At 35.4% G+C, this 26,270-nt stretch overlaps 1 protein-coding gene across 1 annotated transcript; it reads left to right on the top strand.

Moving 5' to 3' along the window:
- Positions 1 to 8,371: 8,371 nt before the first annotated feature.
- On the top strand, positions 8,372 to 26,269 carry LOC121313221 (T-cell differentiation antigen CD6-like). Its single transcript, XM_041245547.1, has 12 exons — positions 8,372 to 8,693; positions 9,291 to 9,608; positions 10,204 to 10,515; positions 11,127 to 11,180; positions 12,172 to 12,318; positions 13,306 to 13,428; positions 16,338 to 16,451; positions 17,278 to 17,352; positions 18,283 to 18,408; positions 22,528 to 22,716; positions 24,384 to 24,467; positions 25,212 to 26,269. The coding sequence occupies exons 2-12, from the start codon at positions 9,395 to 9,397 to the stop codon at positions 25,289 to 25,291; spliced, it is 1,518 nt and encodes a 505-aa protein (XP_041101481.1). The 5' UTR covers positions 8,372 to 8,693; positions 9,291 to 9,394; the 3' UTR covers positions 25,292 to 26,269.
- Position 26,270: the final 1 nt, after the last annotated feature.

Consider the following 26,270-nt stretch of genomic DNA (forward strand, 5'->3'; position numbering starts at 1 on the left):
AACCGAGCTGATAAATGTGTAAAACATCAATACAAAAAAAAAAAAAAAAAAAATCACCACCATTTGAATTCTATTGTTCTTTTATTATATTGATTTTAATTGTACAGTTTTTTTTTTTAGCACTCAGTATCAAATTGAAATTGCACATGCAATAGTGTGACAATTAAATGATATACGTCAATTAATAAGACGTGAGACACTAAATAGACTTATTTAGATGTAGCTTCACAAAAGTTGTATGGTTAAATTATTGTATGCAGGTTTAAACTGATACAGTATGTATATAATAATTCTAACATTTAAATTGCAATTATTTGAGTTATTAATCTTGGATGATGTACAAAAAAAAAAAAAAAAAAAAAAAAAAAAAAAATCTCAGTAGAGTGTTCTCTTCTTTTCAATCTCCTGGAAATATAACAGAATAAAAAGAGAACAGGCACACATCTAATACATTTAAAACATTAATGTTACAAAGTAGTCATTAAGTGGCCCGTTCTTTAAACCCTTCAGTGGAGCATTCTATGTCTTTTTATATCTTTTTTTGCAGAGACTCACATTCACTTTCAAAGGTTTTAATTGTGGCACACAGAGAGGTCTGTTTAATGACCTAAACAGTGTCGGATCTAAATGCTGCCACACTAAAACTCTGTATTAATCCTGACTAAAAATAATGCAGTTTCTACTGCAGGCCTCCACACCCATGACAGAGTTCCCAGACCAATGCAGAGTTTCTGCTTCTGTTTGAAGCAGAACACTGATGGGCAGACAATACAGGCTTGAAAAGATGAAAACATTCAGCTTTTGATTTTAAGTTTCACTGGAATCTATCTCAACACAGCATGTTCTTTACACTGCAGTAGTTTTTCGAGATTTACGATTATACTGTAAATTTCTGACTTTATGTGAACGAAAAGACACAAAAGCGCCTGTTTTCTCATTGGAAATAGTGATATTTTGAAATTTACCTGTCCTGGTCACAAAAGCAAAGTTTGTGGGGAATAATAGCCATTTTCTATACATTTGAGGCATAAGCAATTAGGAAATAACACTTACTACCCAGGAAAAAAAAAAAAAAAAAAAAATTGTTAAATGGTGTAATGAAATGCTGATTACAGATTATGTTATTTTATTAGTAATCAGAGCCGATTCTGTTGATGTCAAGACGTTAGAGGGAAAAAATCTTTTGATTAAAACTTTAAATGAAAGTTTTTGTTTGAGCACATTATATGAAGTGAGAGGCGGGCGGGGAACTGATCAGCACTAGAGGTAAGTCAGACTTTTCTAATTGAGCAAAGTTAAAATCCCTAAAAAATACTGTATTCCACCCCTCATACACCACACTTCTATTTTGCTTTCCAATTCTCAACTCAGGGGCGCTTATCAGTAAAAGTGTACATTTGTAAAAAGTATTTACTTGACTCAAGGCCGATTTATACAGACAATGCCAGGTCGACAGCAGCAGCAGTGATGCAGTATTACCCACTCACACACAATACTATCAGAGTTTCAGCGGCGACAGTTTCATTCAGACAGAATGAGGATAAACCTGTATTGAAAAATATGTGATATATGCAACAACAATCCGTAGTTTATAGTTTCATTGTTCCAATTTTTCATGAACTGAGCTACTTAATAAACCAATAAAATACTCAGATCATTCCCTGAGGTGGTTTTGTGGCAGCACAAAGTATGGCTGCTTTTTGCAGGCCTTCACACAGGAAATTCTGAAAAAGTATACCACTTTACCACAGGTGAGTCAAAATGCTCCATATTGTTAGATAAAATTGTAATCATATGAAATGTTTACAATGACAGACTTCTGATTGCAAGTATTTTGAATGCTGTGTTACCAGGGCTGGTGCCAGGTTTTTGTTGGCCCACAAAAATTTTTAAAATAAACCTTAATAAATCTGTACAGTAGGCCTATACAGTAGTGAAATTAAATTAATACCTGTAGCGCACTTTCTTTTTACTTTAGCCTATTGGTAACACAAAATACATCATGCTGCTGCATTTTACACATTACTGTACAGTGTGAAAATAGTAAAATATTATATGAATGAATCAGTTAAATCCAAGAAAGAAAAAAAAAAAAAAAAAACAGAGGAAGTAAAAAGTTGAGCTGTCATATAAAACCATACTATTTTCTGAGGGCTTTTAGCAATGTTGGCTCTACCTGTAAAGTTAAGGTCATTGTTTTGAATGAGACCATCAAAGACATAACAGTGGGCAGATACAGACCAATCAAGCTGAGGCTGAGATTCTACTGCATTTTGCAGGCAGTCCTATTGATAGGGGAAGTAATGTATGTACAGTACTCTTAGAAAATAATAAGCAAAATACATTTAGTAAGAAATTGTTCAGCCACATGCCTTCCGTGGGATTTTAGCCAGTGTAGACTGATGGCCCTCAGAAAGCAAAGGCTGTTGAGTGATGAGGAAATCATTCAACTCCATCCTCCAAAAAAGCCAAGTTAATTTTTTAACTCCTATTCTTAGTAATAATACATCTAATTTTTAAATATTGTATGAAATTGTAAACGATCCTGGATGGGGAGAAATGCAAGTTAACACTAGGAAAGGAACGTACTGTATTCTATTTAGAATATGTTCATCCACAACTTTAAACACTCAATTACAAATCTTTTTTTTTTTTTTAGTTAGTTTTCATCCTTTCATGTAAAAGCAAGACTAGTTGGAATTCTTCTCTGGGGTAACCACAACTGTGTCAAACTATTTGGAAATAAAAATAATAATAATAAAAAAAAATATAATAATAATAATAATAATAATAATAATAATAATAATAATAATAATAATAATAATAATAATAATAATAATAAAATACATTCCAGACCTGTGCGTTTAAAGAAAATGATCTGATTTTTTAAATTTACATTTCAAAAGTACAAAAGCGGATCCTCTTCTTCAGATTGGCTACGGGTAAAATGAATTTTCTGCATCGCGATGGGATCACTCACAAGACAACTCCAAGCCGAACACTAAAACATTTCAGGGTTCTAAAAATGTCCATTAACCCCAAACCATTGAGGGCGACCCGATCTCGATGGGGTTGTATTTCAGCTTGGGATCCTAACATATATAATATTTGTGTTTGGTGTATTGTGTTATGGTATAATGCCAATTTTATATGTTGTTTATATGCTTTGTTACTGTTTTTTAAGCCAGTAAATCTTTAAGATGCACTTGGATCTCTTGCTCTTGCTCATTTTATGCACTGGACTTGCATGACCTGTACATCACATTACTGGGTTTATATCATTGTAGATATAACTTGAAATCTTAACTTGTTGCATCCTAGTTCATATCGTATTTTAGTAGTATTATTTGAATTACTGTAAACTACACTGTATTTAAATATTAAGCTTGCATTGTAACCCTTTACTGCCCTGTAAACACCTGTAAGTCGGATAAAGGCATCAGACAAATAAATAAATAAAGAAAGAATAACAATAATAATATGATAAGAGAAACTTTGATAATATGATAAGAGCAAACACTCCCTGTAAGGCGCAGTGCAGGAGAAGTCACAATAAAACCTTTTGTGTGGCTCCTTAAATTGTTGCATTGATAAAAGAATTCGCCAGCATTTTTATTTTGCTGTTTTAATGCCACATTTATTTGTCCAATGTTCAAAATCCAAATTTACAAGACAGGATGCTGTAGGCCCCTCCATTGGTGAAGGTGTGTTGGAAAAAAACATCTACAATATTTCTTTTGAAACACACTTTAATTCGATGAAGGGACCAGTGTGGTTCTGAAAGTTTGTGTTTGATCCAATAAATCAACATAAACTCACTGTTTCTTAGCAGAAAAACACACTAACCAAAGTTTTAATTTACTGTCTTAAATTACCTGCTGGATGTTAGGTAGAAACACTTTAAAATACTATACATTGCACTGTTAGAACAACTTTTAGAACTGAATGTAAAGTTATATTACATATGGAAAAATGTAAACCCAACTGTATATAATTAGGCTGTAATAATGTATTGTGGATTTTCTGGTGACATATACATGAATTAATGCCATCAAATACCCAAGATGGAACTACAGCCTTATACAGTTAAGGTGTAATTTATTTGGTATAGTTTCTCACATACAGATTATATTTGTATCTTTTTTTTTAATTGTTGCATTTTCGGTTCCACTTTTAAATGCACACAAGTCTGTTCTCAGTAATAAGTTGATGAGGGAGGCAGAGTAGTTTATAACAGGAATGCTCCCAATTGTTGTTGTTGGTTTTTTTTTTACTCCTGCTGCTCAATAAACTCTGCACGCCAATTAAACCAAATAGGCCTCTTGAGCCACCTAAACACAATTACACTAACTTCTTCTCACAGTTAAAGTCAGGGCAGTAGGTTTTTAATTAATCAGAAATACAACCAACACCAATGCCATGTTTTCTAGGATTAAATCAGCACTGTTACTTGTCAATGTGCTGTCACTTTTTAAAAAACAAAATCATTAAACTTCTGTGGTATTTCTGGCGTATTGGCTTTTTTGCATTATTTTCAGATCTGGTTTCACGTAACCAGATATATGAGGATACTGAAGTCTTATTCTCTCCTCCTTTTGGTTTACTCACCCCCAAATGTTCAAATCCTGATAAAATAAAGACCGCAGTAATTGAAATATGTTCTTCTCGCTTCCACTCTGAACAGTAACAATGTTTTCAAAGTAGAATAACAAGCTGCCTCAATGATAATGAATGCACGCTTTAATACTGTAGTACTGTTGATATTACAGTATGCATGCTCACTACAAATGCAAGGTTTGGGTTATATCTTTCATGTGCTAATATGTGTGCAATTTTGTGCTCTTTGATAAAATATACAAAAAAATTCTGCTGCGGTAAAGAAAAGGACGGTTATAGTGCATGTGTGTGTGTTTTTATTTTTTAGATTCTTACTGTAATATTAAAGATTTGCTGATCAGCAGAAATTATATGTATGATAAATGTCTGTGAATGTGGTCCTAAAAACGTTGTGTGCATTCTAAACCTGCACCTCACAACTGCCCCAGACCATTTGTAAACTCAAGTATACGTTCAAGAATACGTTCATTCAGAAAGGAGATCCACCATTTGAATGAAAATGAACAGTTTATTACATTGACAGATGAACACGCCTGTAAATGATTACATTGTTATTTTAATTTGGCCCATGACCTTGTCCTTTGGTATATGTTAGCCACCATGATGCTGGCAAAAATATGAATAAAGTATATTAATTAAATGAAGAACTAAAGCCAGTGGGCAGGACAAGTGACACTCAAGGCCAATTATCTGTCTACAGTAGTGTACAACATTTAGATATAATCTGCAGAATTAAATCCATGTTTTGTGTATAGGGTTCATTTTCCTAAGCCCATCATTATTTTTCGAAAACCATACATTCATGTTATACTTTATGTACAAATAAATAGACATTAGCAATGTAAAAAATAATTCCATTACTCTCAATACAAGTTTACAAGACAGCATGCTGTAGGTCCCTTCATCGGTGAAGGGGTGTTTGCAAAAAGCATCTACAGTATTTATATTGAAACACACTTTCATTCAATGAAGGGATCACTGTGGTCTTGAAAGTTTGTGTTTGGAACTTGACCATTGGTCCAATAAATCAACACGACCTCTCTCTCTTAGTAGAAAAACACACTAACCAAAGTTATAATTTACAGTCTTAAATTACTTGCTGGGGGCGAGGTAGAAACACTTTAATGTACTATATATCGTTGTACTAAAAAAAAAAAAAAAGTTATATTAAAGCTATAGCACAAGTTCAAAAAACACTGCAAGTATCTTTTGGGAAATGGTCCTCTGTCCAAGGAGAGGGGAACCAGAAAAGAGGAAGACTCATGAAATAGGAATTCACTCTTTTTTGTCGAAAGAGCTGGCATGATATTTTTAAGAAATAAAAGTTTAACATGCTATTTTCAGGTCACTTAAATTGTTCAGTTATTTAACAATTTTTTCTCATGCGTTTTCTATTGAATTATTACATTATTTCTGGTCAACATGCATCTTAGAGCATGCTTTAAACTTGTGAAACTAGTCATTTTTAAAAACACCAGAACGTGGATATTGTGCTGCTTTGTAGATTATCTCTGAACATGTCTTTTAAAGGACGATGTTGATGAAATTAAATAATGCTTTTGCTTAATTTTCATTTCAGGATCTCAAAGCAATTACACGTCTGAGTATCTGAATAACTCCTCAGAGGCCACTACGGCTCCAACAAACACAACAAACCAAAGCAAGTATTCTTTCAATTATTCACAAATGTAGTAAATAATCTGCTGCTCCTTGATATTTATACTGGATAAGGGGTGTCCTACTGTGCCACTATTCTTCTCTGCTATATAAAATTAATTATTTATTAAGTATATGGTTCAGGCAACTAAAAGTCTTTTTAAAACAAGGGAAAGCAAGTGAAAAAACACAGGCAAATTCTTAAAGCAATGAAACAAATTAACAAGAACCTAGTTGGGAGAATGAATAATTCAATTACTGTTCTGAGTAGCTTCTTGCTAGTTTCTTACAGTTACAACCCAATGACTGTGTATCCTGTAATAAACCAAACTAATAAATACGAATTAGTCCATTACTGTAATGGAATGTAATGGCATGATGATGTAGTACTGGGATGTAAAACCATAGTTGCAAAATGGTGCATTTATCATAATAAAGTATGAGCATTTGAACTACATATTTAAATCAAGAAATATATTAGAATATCTGTCATAGAACCATTTGCTGGTAAACATTGACAATATAGAGTAGGATCAATTAGGCCAGGACATGTTAAATAAATGCAACTGCACAAAACCTCACAGATAGAGGGAAACAAAGCATTGCATAAGTGAAATGATCAAGTAGCAGCGTCTTGTTCCTCAGAATTATTTACAATTATTCAAACAAATCTGCTAATGCTAGCCGAATGTAAATACTCCCTTGGTATCAAGCTGCAGCTATTTGATTATTCCATATAGAATTCTGTATCCTTGAAGGAATTTCCAAGTTTTATAAGTGGAAAATTGCATACAGAAAGAAGTCAGCATGAATTTTAGCAATGTGATTCTTTAGTTTGTTTGTTACCACATTACCAAAACAAACCAACAAAAGTCTGCTTCACTAAGAGCCAAAATATTCCATGGGACCGTAGAAATTTGTAAAAACAGCACTTTGTTTCAATCCTTTGCCATATATGCTGAGACTACAATAGATTGACATTTTCACAGGAAATAAGCAACAGGATGCTGTGGTGTCGAGCAGCGTCTCTTGAATTGGTTTTACACTGCAGCTGCAGCCCAACACAACCTAAGTTATTTGTGTCATGTGAGAGGATGTAATGTTGTTAACCTGCACAACACAGGAGCGTCCCTGTTTGAATTTCCTTTATGAACTTTTACTTAACCCCTGACTGTGAAACAATTAATGTCCCTAGCAACGCAATGATGTGAATGCACAACTATTGGCAAGTTTATATTAGTAAATAGTAAAATTATTTAAATTATTAGTATTAAAATAGTGAGTTTTCAGTTTATCAATTACTTTTCTTCTAACTCCTCTTTGGAGTGCTAGCTACACATGACTCCCTAACTAATAGTGGGAATGGCTAAGCCATTTATCCGACACAAACAACACAATGCAAACACAATGTTAGAAGACAGTAACAAACTGTAATTTTATACAGGACTTGAAATCACCCTAACTCACACAGAGTGAGCTGAGGTTGCTTTTACTTACACAGAGTCGTACAAGGACAAGATCTCTCTCTCTCTCTCTCTCTCTCTCTCTCTCTCTCTCTCTCTCTCTCTCTCTCTCTCTCTCTCTCTCTCTCTCTCTCTTCAAACACAGAGAGCCTCTTAAATAGGGCATCCAAATGAGATCATTCGTTTTCAATTAAAACAATTGAATACCCCTGATTTAAATATTGACCTTGTTAATCATTTGCATCTTGCAGGCATGTGTGTGTGTGTGTGTGTGTGTGTGTGTGTGTGTGTGTGTGTGTGTGTGTATGTACTGTTGTATATATAGTTTTTGCTCAAAAGAGCCAACCTACTTATATGTGCATGTTTGGTATATTGGTTTGGTCTCAAAATGTTGACTTTTAAACAAGTGTTCTTAATTTTAAATGTCAACCATCAGGGTTTGTCTTGCTTTATATAGGAAACATATTTTTAAAAAAGATCAATCTAAACACTTAATTAAGCAACAAACCCCTCTAAAATTGTACTTTTCTAATAGGTCCAATTTGGTGAGATTTGCAAGGCATTTGGAGGACTGTATGACTACAAATAATTAAAAGCATTCACTATTTATATTTATATTTCCTATTCATCCAACAGCTGAAGCTCCGGTCACCCTGTTTCGATTATTTGGTGGTGACAGTCCTTGTTCTGGGAGCTTGCAGGTATTTTATAATGAAACATGGGTTCCAGCAGAAGTCATCCCAGTTTGGAATATCAGTGAAGCAACTCCAGTCTGTGAAAAACTGGACTGTGGAAACGCCTTTGATGTTCAACCACTTCAATATCCCAATTCCCAACTGCAACACTCCCAATACAATTCAGGACTGCTTGAGTGTAACTTTGGGGGGCGACATTTTTTTAACTGCACAGAAGCTCAGAAAGGTTATTACATTAATAGGACGAATGTCATCTGTAGAGGTAAGAAGCTCAATACATAAAGTTATTCCAAAATAATTAAGTCATTTTGTGTCTTTTCAACTTTGCTTTTGGAACAGGCCGGGAAAATACAGAATGGCCTTCACAGTTATACTACTACAGTTAATCTGATTAATCAAATAATTAATTTATTTTGCAATAACTCATTAACCGGAAAAGACACTCTTGGTCTTGTCATAAACTTGGTACTTTTTAATTTCCTGAATTTCTTTGGTAGATTTTAACACATAACAATTTCCCATTTTCAATTTTACAGCAAAAACAGTATCTTTTACTTTCGACTCAATCTGCTGGACAGACTCTCTAAAAAACTGCGATGAGATAAGAAGTGGGATATGTGATGAGATAAGAAACAGAATAAAAATAATATGGACAAACTCGTTAAAAACCTGAGATGAGGTGATCGGTGTGGGTGGCCTGGTTCACTTTTTATGTGTGCCGGTAATGCACCTGAAACATGCTGGTATCTTATAATAACCCTCACTCTGTTGTGTAGCAATGCTTAGCACCTACAATACAGTGTTTGATGTTACTGACTAGAAGAGAAAATACAATGTTTGTTATCTCTTTGTTACTCAGGTCACAGAGCTGTGCGTTTGGCTGGAGGTAGAGACGCTTGTGCTGGAAGAGTGGAGGTCTGGGAGGAGGGGTTTTGGGGTACTGTGTGTGACGATTGGTGGGACATGAAGGATGGCGATGTGGCCTGTGCACAGGTGGGCTGTGGATTTGCTGTGGAAGTGCTGTCGGACGGGGCACGCCAGTTTGGAAATGGGCACGGCCCTATTCTGTTGGATGATGTGAACTGTACAGGGACTGAAAGATTTCTGTGGGAGTGCCCAGTTCTCAAACATAGTGGGGACTGTGGGCACAAAGAAGACGCTGGAGTCATATGTTCAGGTAAATCAGGTTATTATTATTATTCCCAATTTAGATGATAATAGTAAGCTGTATGAATCCTGTTCATGAGTAGGGGCCCAAGGGAATGCTGTGTTGACCTTTGTGTTCCTGTGGGTTGGTGAATAATATGAGCTGGGGATACAGAAGTTCACTTAATGATGATTCAGTGACTCCTACTTATCTTATGAAGACGCCAGACAGAGACTAAGCCAGGCTAGGGCTCATATTTATGGTTAAGTAGCTTGGAAGCATCTGGGGCTTAGGTTCAGCAGGTGAAAAGAGGTGATTGGTTTGATAGTGGGAAAAGATCTTCAGTTCTGGTCAGTAAGTTACTTGAAAAGGTGAGACCACAATTGGATTGTGTATTTGAAAATGAATTGAAAAATGGGGGTAACATTTATTTATATTTAAAAAATATTAACAAGCAGTTGACTCTGATGTCCATGTTATGCTGTGTGTGTGTGTGTGTGTGTGTGTGTGTGTGTGTGTGTGTATATATATATATATATATATATATATATATATATATATATACACACACACACACACACACACACACACACACACACACTTTTTTTTATTTTTATTGTTCCAGAGCATAAAGCAATACGCTTGAGCGGTGGCTTGGACAGGTGTTCTGGCAGAGTGGAAATCCACCGTAATGGGTCATGGGGAACAGTATGTGACACCTTGTGGGGAAAAGACGAGGGGGCAATGGTGTGCTCCATGCTGGGCTGTGGGGACCAGGTGAAGGTCAGCGGTTTTAACACCACCTTCAAACACAACACAACTGTAAAATGGTTCTATCAGTGCACTGCAAATGCTCGTAGTCTTTGGGACTGCAGGGAAATCGTCAATAACCCATACCTCTGCAAGAACTCATTTGCAGCCGCAGTTGTGTGCAGCAGTAAGTACAGTTTAATTTACTTGAACTGTTTGTATATCGCTGTTCATCTAAAAAATAGAAAATAGCAATGTTAACAAATTCCTTGGTTAATGAACACATCTTTTTTACCTAAAGGAATTGATAACCCAGGCTTAAAACAACACAGTATTATGGTTTCTTGCTTATTTTTTGCTTGATATTTCTTTTACAGAACTCTACAGCTATGGCCACAAGTTTAGCATCACCTGGAATTTTAGGATTGAGATATTTTAAACTATATGAACATAATTTAGATATTTTATTTAACAACATGTAATCAAAGAAACTACAAAATTATATTGCAGGCATCTACCAGAAGCTGTAAGTGTAGTACAGTATTTATGTTAGATTTCGAAATGTCACATTTTTCAATTTTTTGTTAGTTTTTTGTTAAGTACTGGTATATGGAAAACCACAAAACACTATGTAATTTAATATGTTAACGTAACATTATTCACCAGGTTTCATTCTACTTTATGAAGCAAAATGTGTTAATTCTATAGGTGCACACTTATGGCAAAATAAGACGTACTTGAATGTTCTGAGATCAGCCATTTTTATTGGCAGAGAGTTCTTCATTATTTGTGTTACAGAATCTCTTGGACTTCCTCGCATCACAGTCACTGCAGAAGAAACCTGGACCACTGGTAAATATATTTATCTACAATACCAGAATTGAAGAAGACCATGATTTTAACTGAGAGTATAAAAACATAAATATATTGATAACTGCTGCAGTATTGTTTTCAAGTGGTAAAACTGTCCATATTTGAATTGTGTGCATGCATGCAACACCGCATTACCGTTAAATTGTATTTGTTGTTAAAGTTACAAATTAAAATTATGATTATTGACCTTGTGTTATGTTAAGAAACCTGAGTATGATTAACTTTTTCACACTATCGATAATTTAACAGGTAAAGCCAGCTGCGAAGGGGATCATTATCAATGTCCTTCAGTTATTCAAAAAAACAATAATTTGAATCAAGGGCTGTTGTGCCTAGAAACTGTCTTGTATAGACTTATTAGAGGCAGGTTTTAAAGAGTAAGTAGGGGGGTTCTGAAAAATACAGCGTTACACATCCCCACGTGTTGCTACAACTGTTTAAATAACATACCTGTCATTTTTCTTTTCATTGTTAACATCCTGACAACTTTGTACACTTATAACTTGAAAGTCTGTTTCAAAGCTCTTTTCAAAATGTCCGATCAAGTGCACTGATAGTGTAAGGATTATTGCCCACATAGTCAAACATGTAGAACAGCAATAACGATCCATGATGTGGTAAGGAACAGAAAAGTGTGTTTTTTATTTTTATTTTTTTTTTATCGCTCTTCCTACAGTGATTTAGAGGACAGGTCTCAAACCCCAGTGCACTAGAGCAGACATTTTGAAAAGAGCTTAGAAACAGACTTTAAAGTTATAAGTGTAGCAAGTTGTCAGGATGTTAGCAATGGAAAGAGAAATTACAGGAACGCTAGTTAAACAGTTGTAGCTACACATGGGAACATATAACGCTACTTATTTTAATGCTTAGGGTATCACTCAACTTGAAGAATGTGAATTATAAAGTGCTTTAGCTTTAGAATATCTTAGCATATCTTCCCTAGAACAATCAGTGTTTATTTGTATTTCAGGGACCCCAACATCTGCTTTTATTTTAATAGAAAAGTCAGATTTTCTTGTCACTCCACCAGTTCTGGGCTGTTTTGTGCTGTCACTTATTCTGCTGCTGGTGATGATTCTTTATGCTGTGCAGTTATGTAGGTACAAGAAAAGAGACAGTAAGTATTATTTATGATTATTAATAATGATAAAGCCAATAAGGCTGAGCTGTCATTATCCCACTGGTGGATGCCTGCTATACTATGATTAGAATCTCTCAGGGATCTCCATGCAACTTATCATGGTCCTCTACTATATCAGTGGTAAGGCCTTCTAGGAAGTCAGCTGCTAATGAACCCAGAGACACTGATGGAAGATATGTGTTTAGAGGCAAGGCAGGATGAAGCTCGTTCAGAAAAAAAAACAGCTTGTTTCAGACTTTTCAGACTTAACATTAAGGGGAGGATTAAGATTCAGTATATAATATAGTACTGGTAATGTACTACCTTTATTTGCAATAGCAATGCTTACAAAACATAACAGTTGAATAATTGTTGTAGTTATTATTTTGGATAAACATTTATCTTTACAAAATATTGATTAAAAGCATTTTAAGGGTCTGTTTGAATGTATCTAAGTAAAATACAAATATATATATATATATATATATATATATATATATATATATATATATATATATATATATATATATAAAAAAAAAAAAAAAAAAAAAAAAATAGTATATATATATTTATTTCACAAGTAATAAGTGCATCCATTAAGTTAGAATACCAAACCCCCTTCCCATTCCCAATATAGTATACTCTTTTAGTTGATGAATACAGATTTTATAGTAGAGTCTGAAAGAGCAACTTGGTGTTGGCAGGAAATGTCAGAGTTCCCCTAACTAATGTTAAATATGTACTAATTGTTTTAATTGTATCATTTTCTGTTTTACTCTTCATATCCTGGTTCCTATTGAAGTCTCAAAATCATGCCTAAACTCAAAGCATATTATGTGCACTGGAATGTAACTGGTAACCTGTCCCTTTTCCCTTTGACATCCTAAGAAATAACACATTTGCTGTTCCTGGTAGAGTGCCTAGGTGTTGTATCACAAAGAGGTGTGTTTGAATTGTGATTGACTGACTTTGTTGTCCCTCTAGAGATGTCAGTTCAGCAGACCAATTCTAACCTGCAGACGCTTCTCTTCGTAACTGAGAATGATTACCGAGATGATGTCAATATCATTAAAGTTACAACAACAAACACACCAAACAACTGCAATGGTCAGTCTTCCTGTCTGTCTGTCTATCTAAATTCTGTCTGGTGTTTGTAGCTTTGGACCTGTCTTTATAAATCTGCAGTTTACCCTGATGACCTGTCTCTTATGACATAGGGTAAACTCTTGAATCTGTGGAACGTTCTTACTAACAAAGCACTAGCGCCTGTGGCTATAAGTGTATCAGGGCAGCGGCTGTGCGTGAACAGGCAAGCTAACATCTTAACCACAATGCTTTCATGGTTTTAGAGCTTTTAACCTCATCTCATCAAACTAACTAGAGACAGAATCTGTAACTGCAGTGTATTACACAACACTGCCCATTACCTAAGCCATTGGCTCATGACACTTAATTCCATCCAATGAAGTCCCACAGCCAGGCAATCAAGAGTGTGAGGGCAGGACACTATACACAAACTATTCAAAATATTTTCTTGGTGTTTTTTTTCGAGATTTAAGTTGTAGTTGTAATGATTTGTTGTTTTCATGTCTTCTGAGAAATGTTTTGAAGTGAATATATATATATATATATTAGTGTCTATAGAAAGTCTGCAACCCCTTTAACTTTTTCACATTTTGTTGTATCAGTGCCTCAGAGTTTCATGCATTTAAATTGATTTTTTTTTCACACTTATCTACACACCATACTCCACACTATTAAGGGGGAAAAAAGTTTTTATTGGGGAAAAAATTATATGTTAAAACTACAAAACTGAAAGATCATAATTTGATAAGTCTCAACCCCCCCTGAGTTAATACTTGTTGGAAGCACCTTTGGCAGCAATTACAACTGTGAATCTGTTGGTATAGGTCTCTACCAACTTTGCACACCTAGATTTGACAATATTTGACTATTCATCATTACAAAACTGTTCAAGCTCTGTCAAGTTCCTTGGGGAGCATTGGTAGACAGCAATCTTCAAGTAATGCCACAGATTTCCGATTGGATTTAGGTCGGGGCTCTGACTGGGCCATTCACGGACATTTACCTTTTTGTTCCTTAGCCACTCCAGTGTAGCTGTGGCTGTGTGCTTTGTGTTGTTGTCATGCTGAAAGGTGAACTTCCGTCCCAGTTTCAGCTTTCTTGTAGAGGGCAGCAGGTTTTCCTCAAGGACTTCTCTGTACTTTGCTCCATTCATTTTCCCTTCTATCCTGACAAGTGCCCCAGTCCCTGCCGATGAGAAACATCCCCATAACATGATGTTGCCACCACAATGCTTCACAGTAGGGATGGTGTTCTTTGGGTGATGCACTGTGTTGGGTTTGCGCCAAACATAACACTTTGCATTTAGGCTGAAAAATTCCATTTTAGTTTCGTCAGCCCACAAAACTTTTTGCCACATGGCTACAGAATCTCCTGTATGCAATGCAATAATGTGTTTTATTGCATACTTCAAATGGGATTCAAGATGGGCTTTCTTGAGTAATGGCTTCCTTCTTGCCACCCTACCATACAGGCCAGATTTGTGGAGTGCTTGGGATATTGTTGTCACATGCACAATTTGGCCAATCTTGGCCATAAAAGCCTGTACCTCTTGCAAAGTTGCCATTGGCCTCTTGGTAGCTTCTCTGATCAGTCTCCTTCTTGCTCAGTCGACCATGCTCCAAGGGATATTCAAGTCCTTTGATATTTTTACAAGGGGGGCACTTATCCAACCAAACAATTTCCGTTTTTATTTTTAATTAATTTTCTACAAATTTCTATAAGTTTTTTTCACTTGGAAGTTGTGATGTAGGATATATAGATAAATGAAAAAAACAAACAAACAAACATTTAATTCCAGGCTATAAGGCAACAAAAAATGAAAATTTTGAAAGGGCATGTAGACTTTCTATAGGCTCTCTGTGTGTGCGTCTGTGTGTGTGTGAATATATATATATATATATATATATATATATATATATATATATATATATATATATATATATATATATATATATATATATAACATAACATAACATAAGTCAAACTATTAGTAGAATTAGCAAGCAAATTGCAATCTGTGGAGTCTGAGCTGCTGGTTGTTATAGTTGAAATTCTACAGATTTTTCACCTGATTTACTGGTACTTGAGCAGCAGTGAATCAGGTGATGACTTGCTGGACTGCTCCATAAGAAAACACTCAAGATCTTCAGTCAAGTTGATACTGACAGGCTAGAGTATCAATGGCAGGCACAGGATCAGGTAGAGGGTCCAGTCAAGGAACACATTGTGTCTTTGTTAAGTATCTGCTGTATCATAACCTGTGAATTGAGCTTTTATTGTGATATCCTGTAAAGACAGACTTTTGTCTGCTTATGAAACAGGAAAGTGAGCATGAAGATAGATATTCACTTTGAATCACAGCTGATTAAGCTAATTAAGCATTCAAGTCTGGCGTTGTGATCATTATTATTGATCATTATTATTGATCATTATTAACTGACCATAGAAAAGACCAGAGCACTTAACAAAATACAATCTAAAGATAATCTGTAAGAATAATGATAGTATGAATTAAAATATTCTGTTTGAATATTTTCTTTATGTTTTTTTATGATTATGCTGTGGGCTGGATCCATTTAGGACTGCTGTCTTCTCTAATGATAGCCAATTGCTCTGCTTCACCAACAGCTTTGATAATTATATAATTTTACATTTAGAATGCATCGTTTTATCCTTCAAGAACACAGTCTTTATCACTTTAGTTTTTAGTTTTTTTTTAATCTTTCCTCCATTCTTACTTATAAAACCCCACATTTTATACATAATTAAGGAAGGTCAGTAACCTTCAGTATCGAAAGAGTAATAAAAAGCACAAGGTTTTTGTGTATAGTACATTTGAACTTTGAACCTGAAATTTATACTCTCTAAAACCCCATCCATATTTGTGAAAGCCCTCTATGATCCTGTGTGTTTTATCATTCTATTTCCAGTAAATTCTCAATTAGAAGCCACTCCGCTTGTTAATGATGAGTCCTCATTTGAAGCTGACTATGAGGACTATGATTTCAGTGTAGAACCTGCTGCCACCATGTCCACCTTTCAAAGTGAGTCGCCAACGCATTTATCTATCTAGAAAAACCCTTTAGATGGGCAGTTTGCGATATGTTTTTGACATAGGGGGACTCTATTTGGCTTTTCCCATCTTTAAGATATCTGTAGAGTAAATAGCATGTGTCATTCCATTAAAATCATGTGATAAAGTGACATTTCAATTCCCAGCTTTGCCTACTCCACATTTATAGTATATAGACAGAGTTGGTGGGCTGGCAGAGTTGAATGGTCATATGATTTGAATGGCATGGCTTTTCCATCCTGGCACTTAAGATTCTTGAGGCAAGTTCAAAGCTAGCTCAGAGCCAGTTATGGCGTATTTAGAGAAAGTTGTTATATTCAGTACTAAAATAACTCAGAACCACTCACTCGGATTGATAACAGCATACAATAGTAAGAGACATTTAGTAAAGCAATTGAAATTATATTTTAAGGTACTTACTGTTTAATATAAGCCCCTATAATCATTTTTGCAACCATTTACCACCTGACCCCAATTACTGTGAGTAATTGATCTGTGGTAAGTTCTCTCCAGCTGTAAAAATATATATTACATTAGATGATTACATTCTATTAAGGTTGGACATGCCTCTTCTAAGACAAAGAGTACCTTTGATAAATGTTGGTATCATTTCTATTCAATGGTACTCCACACGATGGGGATCCCTGTAGACTTTTAAGAACCAGTAGGGTAATAACTGTGAGACAATTCTCTCTTGGGGAGAAAAAGACAACATGATCATTTATCATATAGTATTTACACTACAGTAGTATCTTACCTTCCTTTCTTAGATGTGTTTTTTTTTACTTTAATTGCAGATTCCCTTCGAAATAGAACAGATAACAGAAGCCCTAGGATGAGTACTATCCCAATGACTACCCTAGCAGAAGAAGGTACATACCTAAATGTCTGAGACATTAAAAAGTTGTTAATTTAAATGCTGATGTCTATAAGGCCTATTTTAGCCCATGGCTTATGACAAGCTATCCGAATTCTTACGACTATACTGTATGCTCTTCACAGAAAGTAATCATTTATGTCTTATCCACAGCTGTCTGGGGCATCAGTATTGAAAATGGGCTGTGCAACATGGATTTAAAGAGTATGTAGTGGGGTTAAGAAAAATAGTCACACGTCCTCAGGTGTCGCTACAACTGTTTAAATAATGTACCCGTCATTTTTTTCTTTTCATTGTTAACATCCTCACAACTTTTTACACTTTGAGATTTGAGATCTGGGGTTTGAGATCTGCCCTCTAAATCACTGCAGGCAATAAAAAAAAAAAAAAAAAAAACCTAACAAGTGCTCTGGCTTTTCTGTTCCTTATCACATCAGGGATCGTTACTGCTGTACTACCTGTATCACAGTGTGGACAATAATCCTTATACTATTAGTGCACTTGAGCGGACATTTGGAAAAGAGCTTTGAAACAGACTTTATAGTTCTAAGTGTAAAGAGTTGTCAGGATGTTAACAATGAAAACAAAAATTACAGGTACGCTATTGATAGATGAAATGGTAGCTGTATTAGTCCAGAGATGATAGACAAAGAGAAGGAGATGTGATATATTTTATTGGACTAACTACGTCATTTAAACAGTTGTAGCAACACGTGGGGATATGTAACACTATATTTTTCAGAACCCCGCTACATTTTAACATTAGTCCTATTAGAAATACAATATTATATTTATAATGATCATGTGATTTCAAGATACCTTTATTTGCCATTTTGCACATGAAGTACAACCTGACAAATGATGGCTGTCTGACTGTTCACAACTCTGGACACTGTGATTGTACAGTATTTATTTTTCCTTACAGAATTCCAGTATACTCCCAATGCACCCATATACAGTGAAGCTTTAAATGAAGACTCCTCCAGCACATCTTCAGGAGAAAGCTACCAGAATAACAAGGCTGTGAACTATAACACACAATCTGCTGAGGGTGTGTATTAAAATGAAATGTTTGCATTTATATCCATAACACATTCTTGTACACTATAGCCACATGAGGGTTCTTATTGGACACTGGAAGGGCTTCCTCATCCAGCCCATATTTCCCAGCCCGACACCCAATTACTGTTTAATGGAAATTCCATGATAAAGTGACCTTGACCTTTTTTTTTTTTTTTTTTTTTTTTTTAGAAAAGTGTGCATATTTATGCATGCTGTATTTTTTTCTCGGTTTGTCATTTTTTTCTTTATTTCACAGCCATTTAAAATGAAGCCAAACCCCACCCCATTCTTAGCAGTCTGAATTCCATATATTTCAGGGTTCAATTGTAGGATCAATTTAATAGTTACCTATTTGTAAGTATGTTTCATATTGACTCTATGGGTGTATCATACCCAGTTATTTATAACAATTTCATGAGAATAAAGGGAAATATCTTCCAATAATTCAAAATAATGTTTAATAAAGCTGAATGTCACATTGGTAAAGCTTTTGTAAAACTTGAATAATTTGAGTTTTTTTTTTTTGTTTGTTTGGGTTTTTTTTTTCTTTTTTTTGGTTTTATCTTTCTCGGCAAAGCTAACTTTTTAAGATGTAAATTATGAAAAAAAAAAGAGCTTGACTTTTTCTCACTAAAATATGCTCAAATTAGCACTACAGATGTGACTGTTATGGATGTGACAATATCCATAATGATAAAGACCTAAGATTAACCCTTTGGCAGTATTTTTACATCTCTGTAGGGTAGCATGTATGGATTTTTAAAACTGCTAATCTCAAAAAAATGTCAGCGTGCAATTTCATGTTTTCAGTGTTTTGGAAAAAAAATCTAGCAACACCCTTCACTTTGACCTGTGATCTAAGATGGCTGCCATATTAAGGTCATATGACTTTTTTGTTTTTGGGAAAGACCTAACCCTTCGAGATACTAGTTTCATACTTGGTGTACAGCTGTATTCTGTGATGCTCTCTGTCAAGTTTAAATACAGATGGTGTCCACTGAACTTTAACCATTTCAGTGCCATATTGTTTTAACCCTGCCCATACTAATGTGATGCAGACCATTTGCTTTCAGATGGTGTCTTTGCAATTTGTATTCTATTGTATTCTTTGATTCTCTCAATAAAGTTCCATTACAGCTGGTGTCCAGAAGAACTTTAACCACTTCATTACAACATTTTTTTTAACCTTTAGGATCTTATATATATATATATATATATACAGTGCCTTGCAAAAGTATTCAGACCCCTGACCAATTCTCTCATACTACTGAATTACAAATGGTACATTGAAATTTCGTTCTGTTCGATATTTTATTTTAAAACACTTAAACTCAAAATCAATTATTGTAAGGTGACATTGGTTTTATGTTGGGAAATATTTTTAAGAAAAATAAAAAAACTGAAATATCTTGCTTGCATAATTATTCAACCCCCACACATTAATATTTGGTAGAGCCACCTTTCGCTGCAATAACAGCTTTAAGTCTTTTGGGGTAAGTATGTACCAGCTTTGCACACAGTGTCGGAGTGATTTTGGCCCATTCTTCTTGGCAGATTTACTCCAGGTTGTTCAATTTGGTTGGACGACGCTTGTGGACCGCAATTTTCAAATAGTGCCACAGATTCCAATGGGATTGAGATCAGGACTTTGACTAGGCCACTGTAAGACATTTACCTTTTTGTTCTTGAGCAACTGCAATGTTGCTTTGGCCTTGTGCTTGGGATCATTGTCCTGCTGAAAGGTGAATTTTCTCCCAAACTTCAGTTTTTTAGCAGACTGAAGCAGATTCTTTTGCAGTATTTTCCTGTATTTTACTCCATCTATTCTTCCTTCAATTGTAACAAGATGCCCAGTCCCTGCTGATGAGAAGCATCCCCACAGCATGATGCTGCCACCACCATACTTCACTTTAGGGATGGTGTGTCTTGAGGCATGGGTAGTGTTAGGGTTGCTCCACACATATCACTTTTGGCCAAAAAGCTCTATTTTGGTCTCATCTGACCACAAAACCTTTTCCCACGTCGCAGCTGGGTCACTCTCATGCTTTCTGGCAAACTCCAGACGTGCTTTCAGATGGTACGTAACAGCTTTTTTCTTCCCACCCTCCCATACAGGCCAGTGTTATGCAGAGCTCTTGATATGGTTGACTGGTGCACCATTACTCCACTCCCAGCCATTGAACTCTGTAGCTCCTTCAAAGTGATTGTTGGCGTCTCTGTGGCTTTTCTCACAAGTCTCCTTCTTGTTTAAGCGCTGAGTTTTGAGGGACAGCCTTTTCTTGGCAGTGCCTGGGTGGTGTGATGCAGCTTCCACGTGCTGATTATTGATCCAACTGTGCTCACTGGGATATCCAAACACTTGGATATTATTTTGTACCCTTTCCCTAATCTATGCATTTTTATTACTTTATCTCTAACTTCTGTAGAATGCTCTTTGGTCTTCATTTTCCTTCAGATTCACAGCCTTACCAATGATCCTTCAACAGTGGGGTTTTTATCCAGAAAATGTGACAGCAACTTTAATGGTTCACAGGTGGAGGCCAATGGTAAGGTAATTGTGTCCTCATTAGGGCAATGTCTTTCATCGGTGCAAACTGGGAGCTTCCACAGCACAGGGATTGAATACTTATGCAAGCAAGATATTTCAGTTTTTTATTTTTCTTAAAAATATTTCCCAACATAAAACCAATGTCACCTTACAATAACTGATTCTGAGTTTCAGTGTTTAAAAATAAAATATCAAACAGAATGAAATTTCAATGTACAATTTGTAATTCAGTAATATGAGAGAATTGGTCAAGGGTCTGAATACTTGCAAGGCACTGTGTGTGTGTGTGTGTGTGTGTGTGTGTGTATATATATATATATATATATATATATATATATATATATATATATATATATATATATATATATATATATATATTAAAATTCACCAAAAGGTTAAAAAAAATGTTGTAATGAAGTGGTTAAAGTTCTTCTGGACACCAGCTATAATGGAACTTTACAAACTATACAAACCATTTGTTCATTCCCCTTAGCTGATTGCCCTGGGATATTTAGTTTTTTGTTCACAAAAACTCTCATTCAAAGTATTGCTAATGGGATACTTTTGCTGCCAGTACATATTGGAAGCTTTCCAATAATGTCTGAAACAGACCGGCAATGTTATTATTTTAACGAATTACTTGATTGCAGTTAAGACATCATCACATCCATAACGCTGTACTTGAAGCTGTGCCATTAAAATAATATTAATATTATACATTAATTAATATGATTGTGGGGAGAAATCAAGTCTTTCTTACAAAATTGCATTAAATGTTTTGATTGGAGGTCGACCAAATCAGACTTTTGAGAACATGTCAAGTGACGCAGCAATGATTGTCCATTTCTTTCACATCCATAACATGACCATCAAAGGACAGCTACAAAAAAACTGTAAGATTTGACCAGGACTTGGTTTAAAAAGCACTTAATCTATATAGTTAACAATGTTTGTTTTATTAAGGGAGTCCTTATGTATGGTTACAAAGTTATATTTTGTGTGCAAATGTCACATCCATAACGGTGGAACTACCCTTCAGGTTTGACTCGCTAATGCAGTGGTTCTCAACCCCAGTCTTCTGGGACCCCTGTGTTTTTGGTTTTTGTTCCAACTGTGCTTTCAGTTACTTAACTAGACCCTTAATTGAACTATCAATTTGCTTAGACTTTTTTAATTGTTCTCAGTTCCTAACAAGTTGCAGATTTCAAGTTACAGATACGGTTTTACAGTTAACTTTATTTTACAATTCTCCAACTGTTTAAAAGCTGAAAACAAGTTTATTTAAGTAACTGAAAGCTTAGGTGGAATGAAAATCAAGAGACATAGGGGTCTCAGAGGATCAGATTTGAGAACCATTGCCCTAATGTATCATCAGCATAGACTGTATTATGGCTTCAAAAGCACTTCTGAATGCAGAGTGGTAACCGGAACCAAGCAAGAATACTGCTTTCATCTTTCGGCTGCTGCTTGTGTGGGTGTGTTTAGCAGACCCTATATTTTGGCAAAACCGACACACAACTGAGCAGTTATACATATAATCGGTATGTTTTGTTTTCTCAGATTGCAGCAGATCCGCAGTTTGCACTCCTAACTCATATGTGGTCGACGATGGTGTGTCTTGCCAGGATGACAAAGATGTGCACAGTCCAGTGTGGCAACTGCCCCCCTCCCAGTTTGAAAACACCATGCCCCAGCCACACCACTGCAACCAGTTACACAACAATTCCATTGCATTTAATCCACTCATTGGTAAGAAAGTTTTCTTAAATAAATGTGTATGTGTAACAGGATGGCGTGTGTGGTGACGTCAGACCCGGAAGAAACACTCAGTACTGTCAGGTGAAATGTGAATTGCGCTGTTGCGCAGTTTAATCAATAAACAGAAAATAAAAGGTTGCAAGACAAACAAAACACAAGATACGGCACTGGTAGCCAAAACAAAGAGATGAAACAAAACGGACTAACACTAAACAAACAGTGCACTAATAGACAAACAAACACGGTGAGTCAAGACAGTTCTAACTATTATTATTATTATTATTATTATTATTATTATTATTATTACCCTCCGTCTCCAATCCCGTTCTCCACTCACCGAACACACAACCCAGAGTATGTGAAAACATGCTGCTTTTATGCAGCTGTACTGAGACTCGACTGCTAATCAATCATTCAATTGGAGTCGCGGTACAACTGCACGTGAATTAATAAAGTGCAATTCCCCGTGATCACATATTATTACTTTTTACTTGCACGTGAAGTGCTGTGCAATCCTCGTACCTAAATACAAATATACATTTTAAACACTCATGAAACACAGACCCGTTTATATCCCCTGTACCAATGACTATACACCAACATTAACACACAACATACAACACAAAATACACACAGGGGCGGGCACTTTGCCACAGTATGGTTAGGATTATTTTATATCATAATGTGATGTAAGGATTTTGCCTTGCACTTAAGCAATTGCTGACCCTTCAAACACCTCTTCTTACAATGTGCTAACCATTGTAGAAGCGAGTGACTAAAAGCTGTACAAAAGCACACACCTGCAGAGACCTGTCATTGGCTTCAGGAAAGCTGCTGTGGTACACTTCCTGATGTGGCAACACCTGGCTCTTGTTGAAAGACAGGAACACGTTTGGAGGAGAAGGACAAGATGAAGACGACCCTGCATATTCAACCCCAGGTTCACTTTGTTTGGGATGCCAGAGGATCTGGTGCCAAAGCATTAACGCCTCACTCAGCAGACCATCTTAGGCGTAGTAGATGAATTGAGGGATGAGCTAGAACCTACCGTCAATCTAGGAACTACTATCCCTGCACATGTGGAAGTGTTGTGTTCTCTGCATACATGCTACACTACTAGCCTCTGGTTCCTTTCAGATCACAGTTGGAATGTCTAGATGGATAGCCCAATTCACAGTTTCTAGAGTGCTAGGCAAATGTCTGATTGTCATGCTGAAAGGGCAGGCCAATACATATCAGTTATCAGAATTACTGATGTTGGCTGAGGCTTTTCCAAACAACTGTTTCATGTTGAGTGGCCTCAGCCATAAGGACTCTCAGCTCCTTCTCAGAAAACTTTTCTTTTCATTTTCGTGCACCAAGAGAACATTGCTTTGGTTTGTATTTTCATGCTCCACAAATGTCATGCAGCGACTACTGCTGTCTGTATTCCTAACTCTGCAAGTGCGGCTGCTAAATAGACAAAAAAAAAAAAGGCAGCATAAATAAAGGGCTTCAAAGTGTTCTTGCATTAAATAGCAGGATAAATATTACATGAGAGTACAGGTCTAATTTAAAGACATAAGTTTTTAGGGAACCACTTAGTGTATTAATGTGTGTATGTGTGTGTGTGTGAGATTGTATTTCAAATAGGTGTAATTGTTGTCTGTGTTTTTTAGACAACACGGCAGACTCCTCCAACACATCATCAGGAGAATGCTACGAGAATGTCGGCAGACTTAACTCCAAGTCACAAACTATAGGTATTTAAAATGCAAAAATTCCAATATTTGGTCTTTAATATCTTTACATTTATCAAGCTTAAGCTTTTTTTTTTTTTTTTTTTTTTTTTTTCATTAGAAGGCTTCTGGTTTTATACAAGGGCTTTAACCTGGTGCACAGTGCCACCTAGTAGCTAAATGTTGCAATTGCTAAATTGGTAAAACATTAAACAAAAAACAAAAACAAAACAAAATAAAATCTACTTTGCACAAGTCTGGCCATCTGTTGGGAGTGTTTTATTCCTCTTAATTTGAATTAATCATATTTATAAGAATTATGATGTGTACATGTGTGTGTGTATCTATCTATCTATTTATCTATATCTATATATATATATATATATATATATATATATATATATATATATATATATATATATATATATATAATACGTCTACCAGAGATGAAACTATTCTTGTATAAATATACTATGCAGATCATAATATTATATTAATTTTCTCAAAACATATTCAAATGGAATGTACCGATTTTCAAAGAAATGGTGGTTGTAAATTTATATGGATTAACTTTAAACTGTCAACAAAATGTGCTTATTTTTTTACTAGGAACAATGCATAACAAATTAATATTGACAGCTAGGGTAAAAGACTATCTTCTTGGTTTCTCTGTGATAGAACCTCCTTGCCTCCTTTTCGTCAACTAAATAGATTAACTTACTATATCCATCATAAATGCTGTAATGTTTTTTCATTGTATTCCAACAGGTGTCTCTGACAATCATCAAGGCAATGTTTGTCAAGATCTCTCATCAGAAAGCGATTATGACGACATTGCAAACTACTGACATTGATGCAGAGCTGTATTTCACTCTGGGCATTCCTTCCATTCCATCTGGGTTTACAACAGGTGGAACTGGATCGTTCTACCTGTTACCTTTACTTTTTTTTCTATTTTCGAGGATGGTTACAAAAGTAATTGTTTGCTACTACTGATTTCGTTGAAGCTTACTTTTTGAACTACGTACTATTAATATCTGTTTCATAACCTCATCCCGTTTTAATATCCTCATCAATGAGATGTTTTGTTTCAAGTTAAAACTAAAAAGCGTCTAGTAAAACATAACAGGATTCTTAACTCCAAATCAATTGAGATGATTTAACTACTATACTTATAATACGAGAAGTTCCTTTGTATAAAACAGTTTTCAAAAGGATTTGAGGTTATGATTTATGGACCATAAGCTCAGGTTTTATGTATTGAGCTACACAGAGTTCAGCTTACTGCTCAGATTTCACTGGTTTACCAGCAACAGTCGATAGGGGTGCAGATCTCAACTACATATTGCATTTTTCATTTATATTTAGAAAAAAAAAAAAAAAATGTACAGTATAAACAGGTAAACCTGTTCTGAGATTATTATTCATACAAGTCTGTTATGAAATTCCTGAGAATACATTTTGATAATTGTGGGCAGCACTGATGTACTTTAGCTCTGTTACCTTTCTCTAGCTGGCATTTTTTTTTTTTTTTTTGTATATGTGTGTATGTATGTGTATGTACAGATAGATAGATAGGAGTTTCATTGGCCCTTATGGTATTTGTTCTGAAAATGTCCAATAACCATTACTTAACACAAGACTTCTAATGAGATTACAGGAGGTAAGGAAGTGTTCTGCATTTGTTGGTGACAGAATATAAGTGGCCTTGCTACTGTACGCTGTCCCGACAGACTGTGTTCAACCAAACATTTCCAAGGCATGTTCCTGAGAATACCAAAGTTTTGTAAACAACAAATCAAGATTCACTTTATTAAAGTCATTTTA

Source organism: Polyodon spathula, chromosome 3 (assembly GCF_017654505.1).
Source record: "Polyodon spathula isolate WHYD16114869_AA chromosome 3, ASM1765450v1, whole genome shotgun sequence".
In the NCBI taxonomy this organism is placed as follows: domain Eukaryota; kingdom Metazoa; phylum Chordata; class Actinopteri; order Acipenseriformes; family Polyodontidae; genus Polyodon; species Polyodon spathula.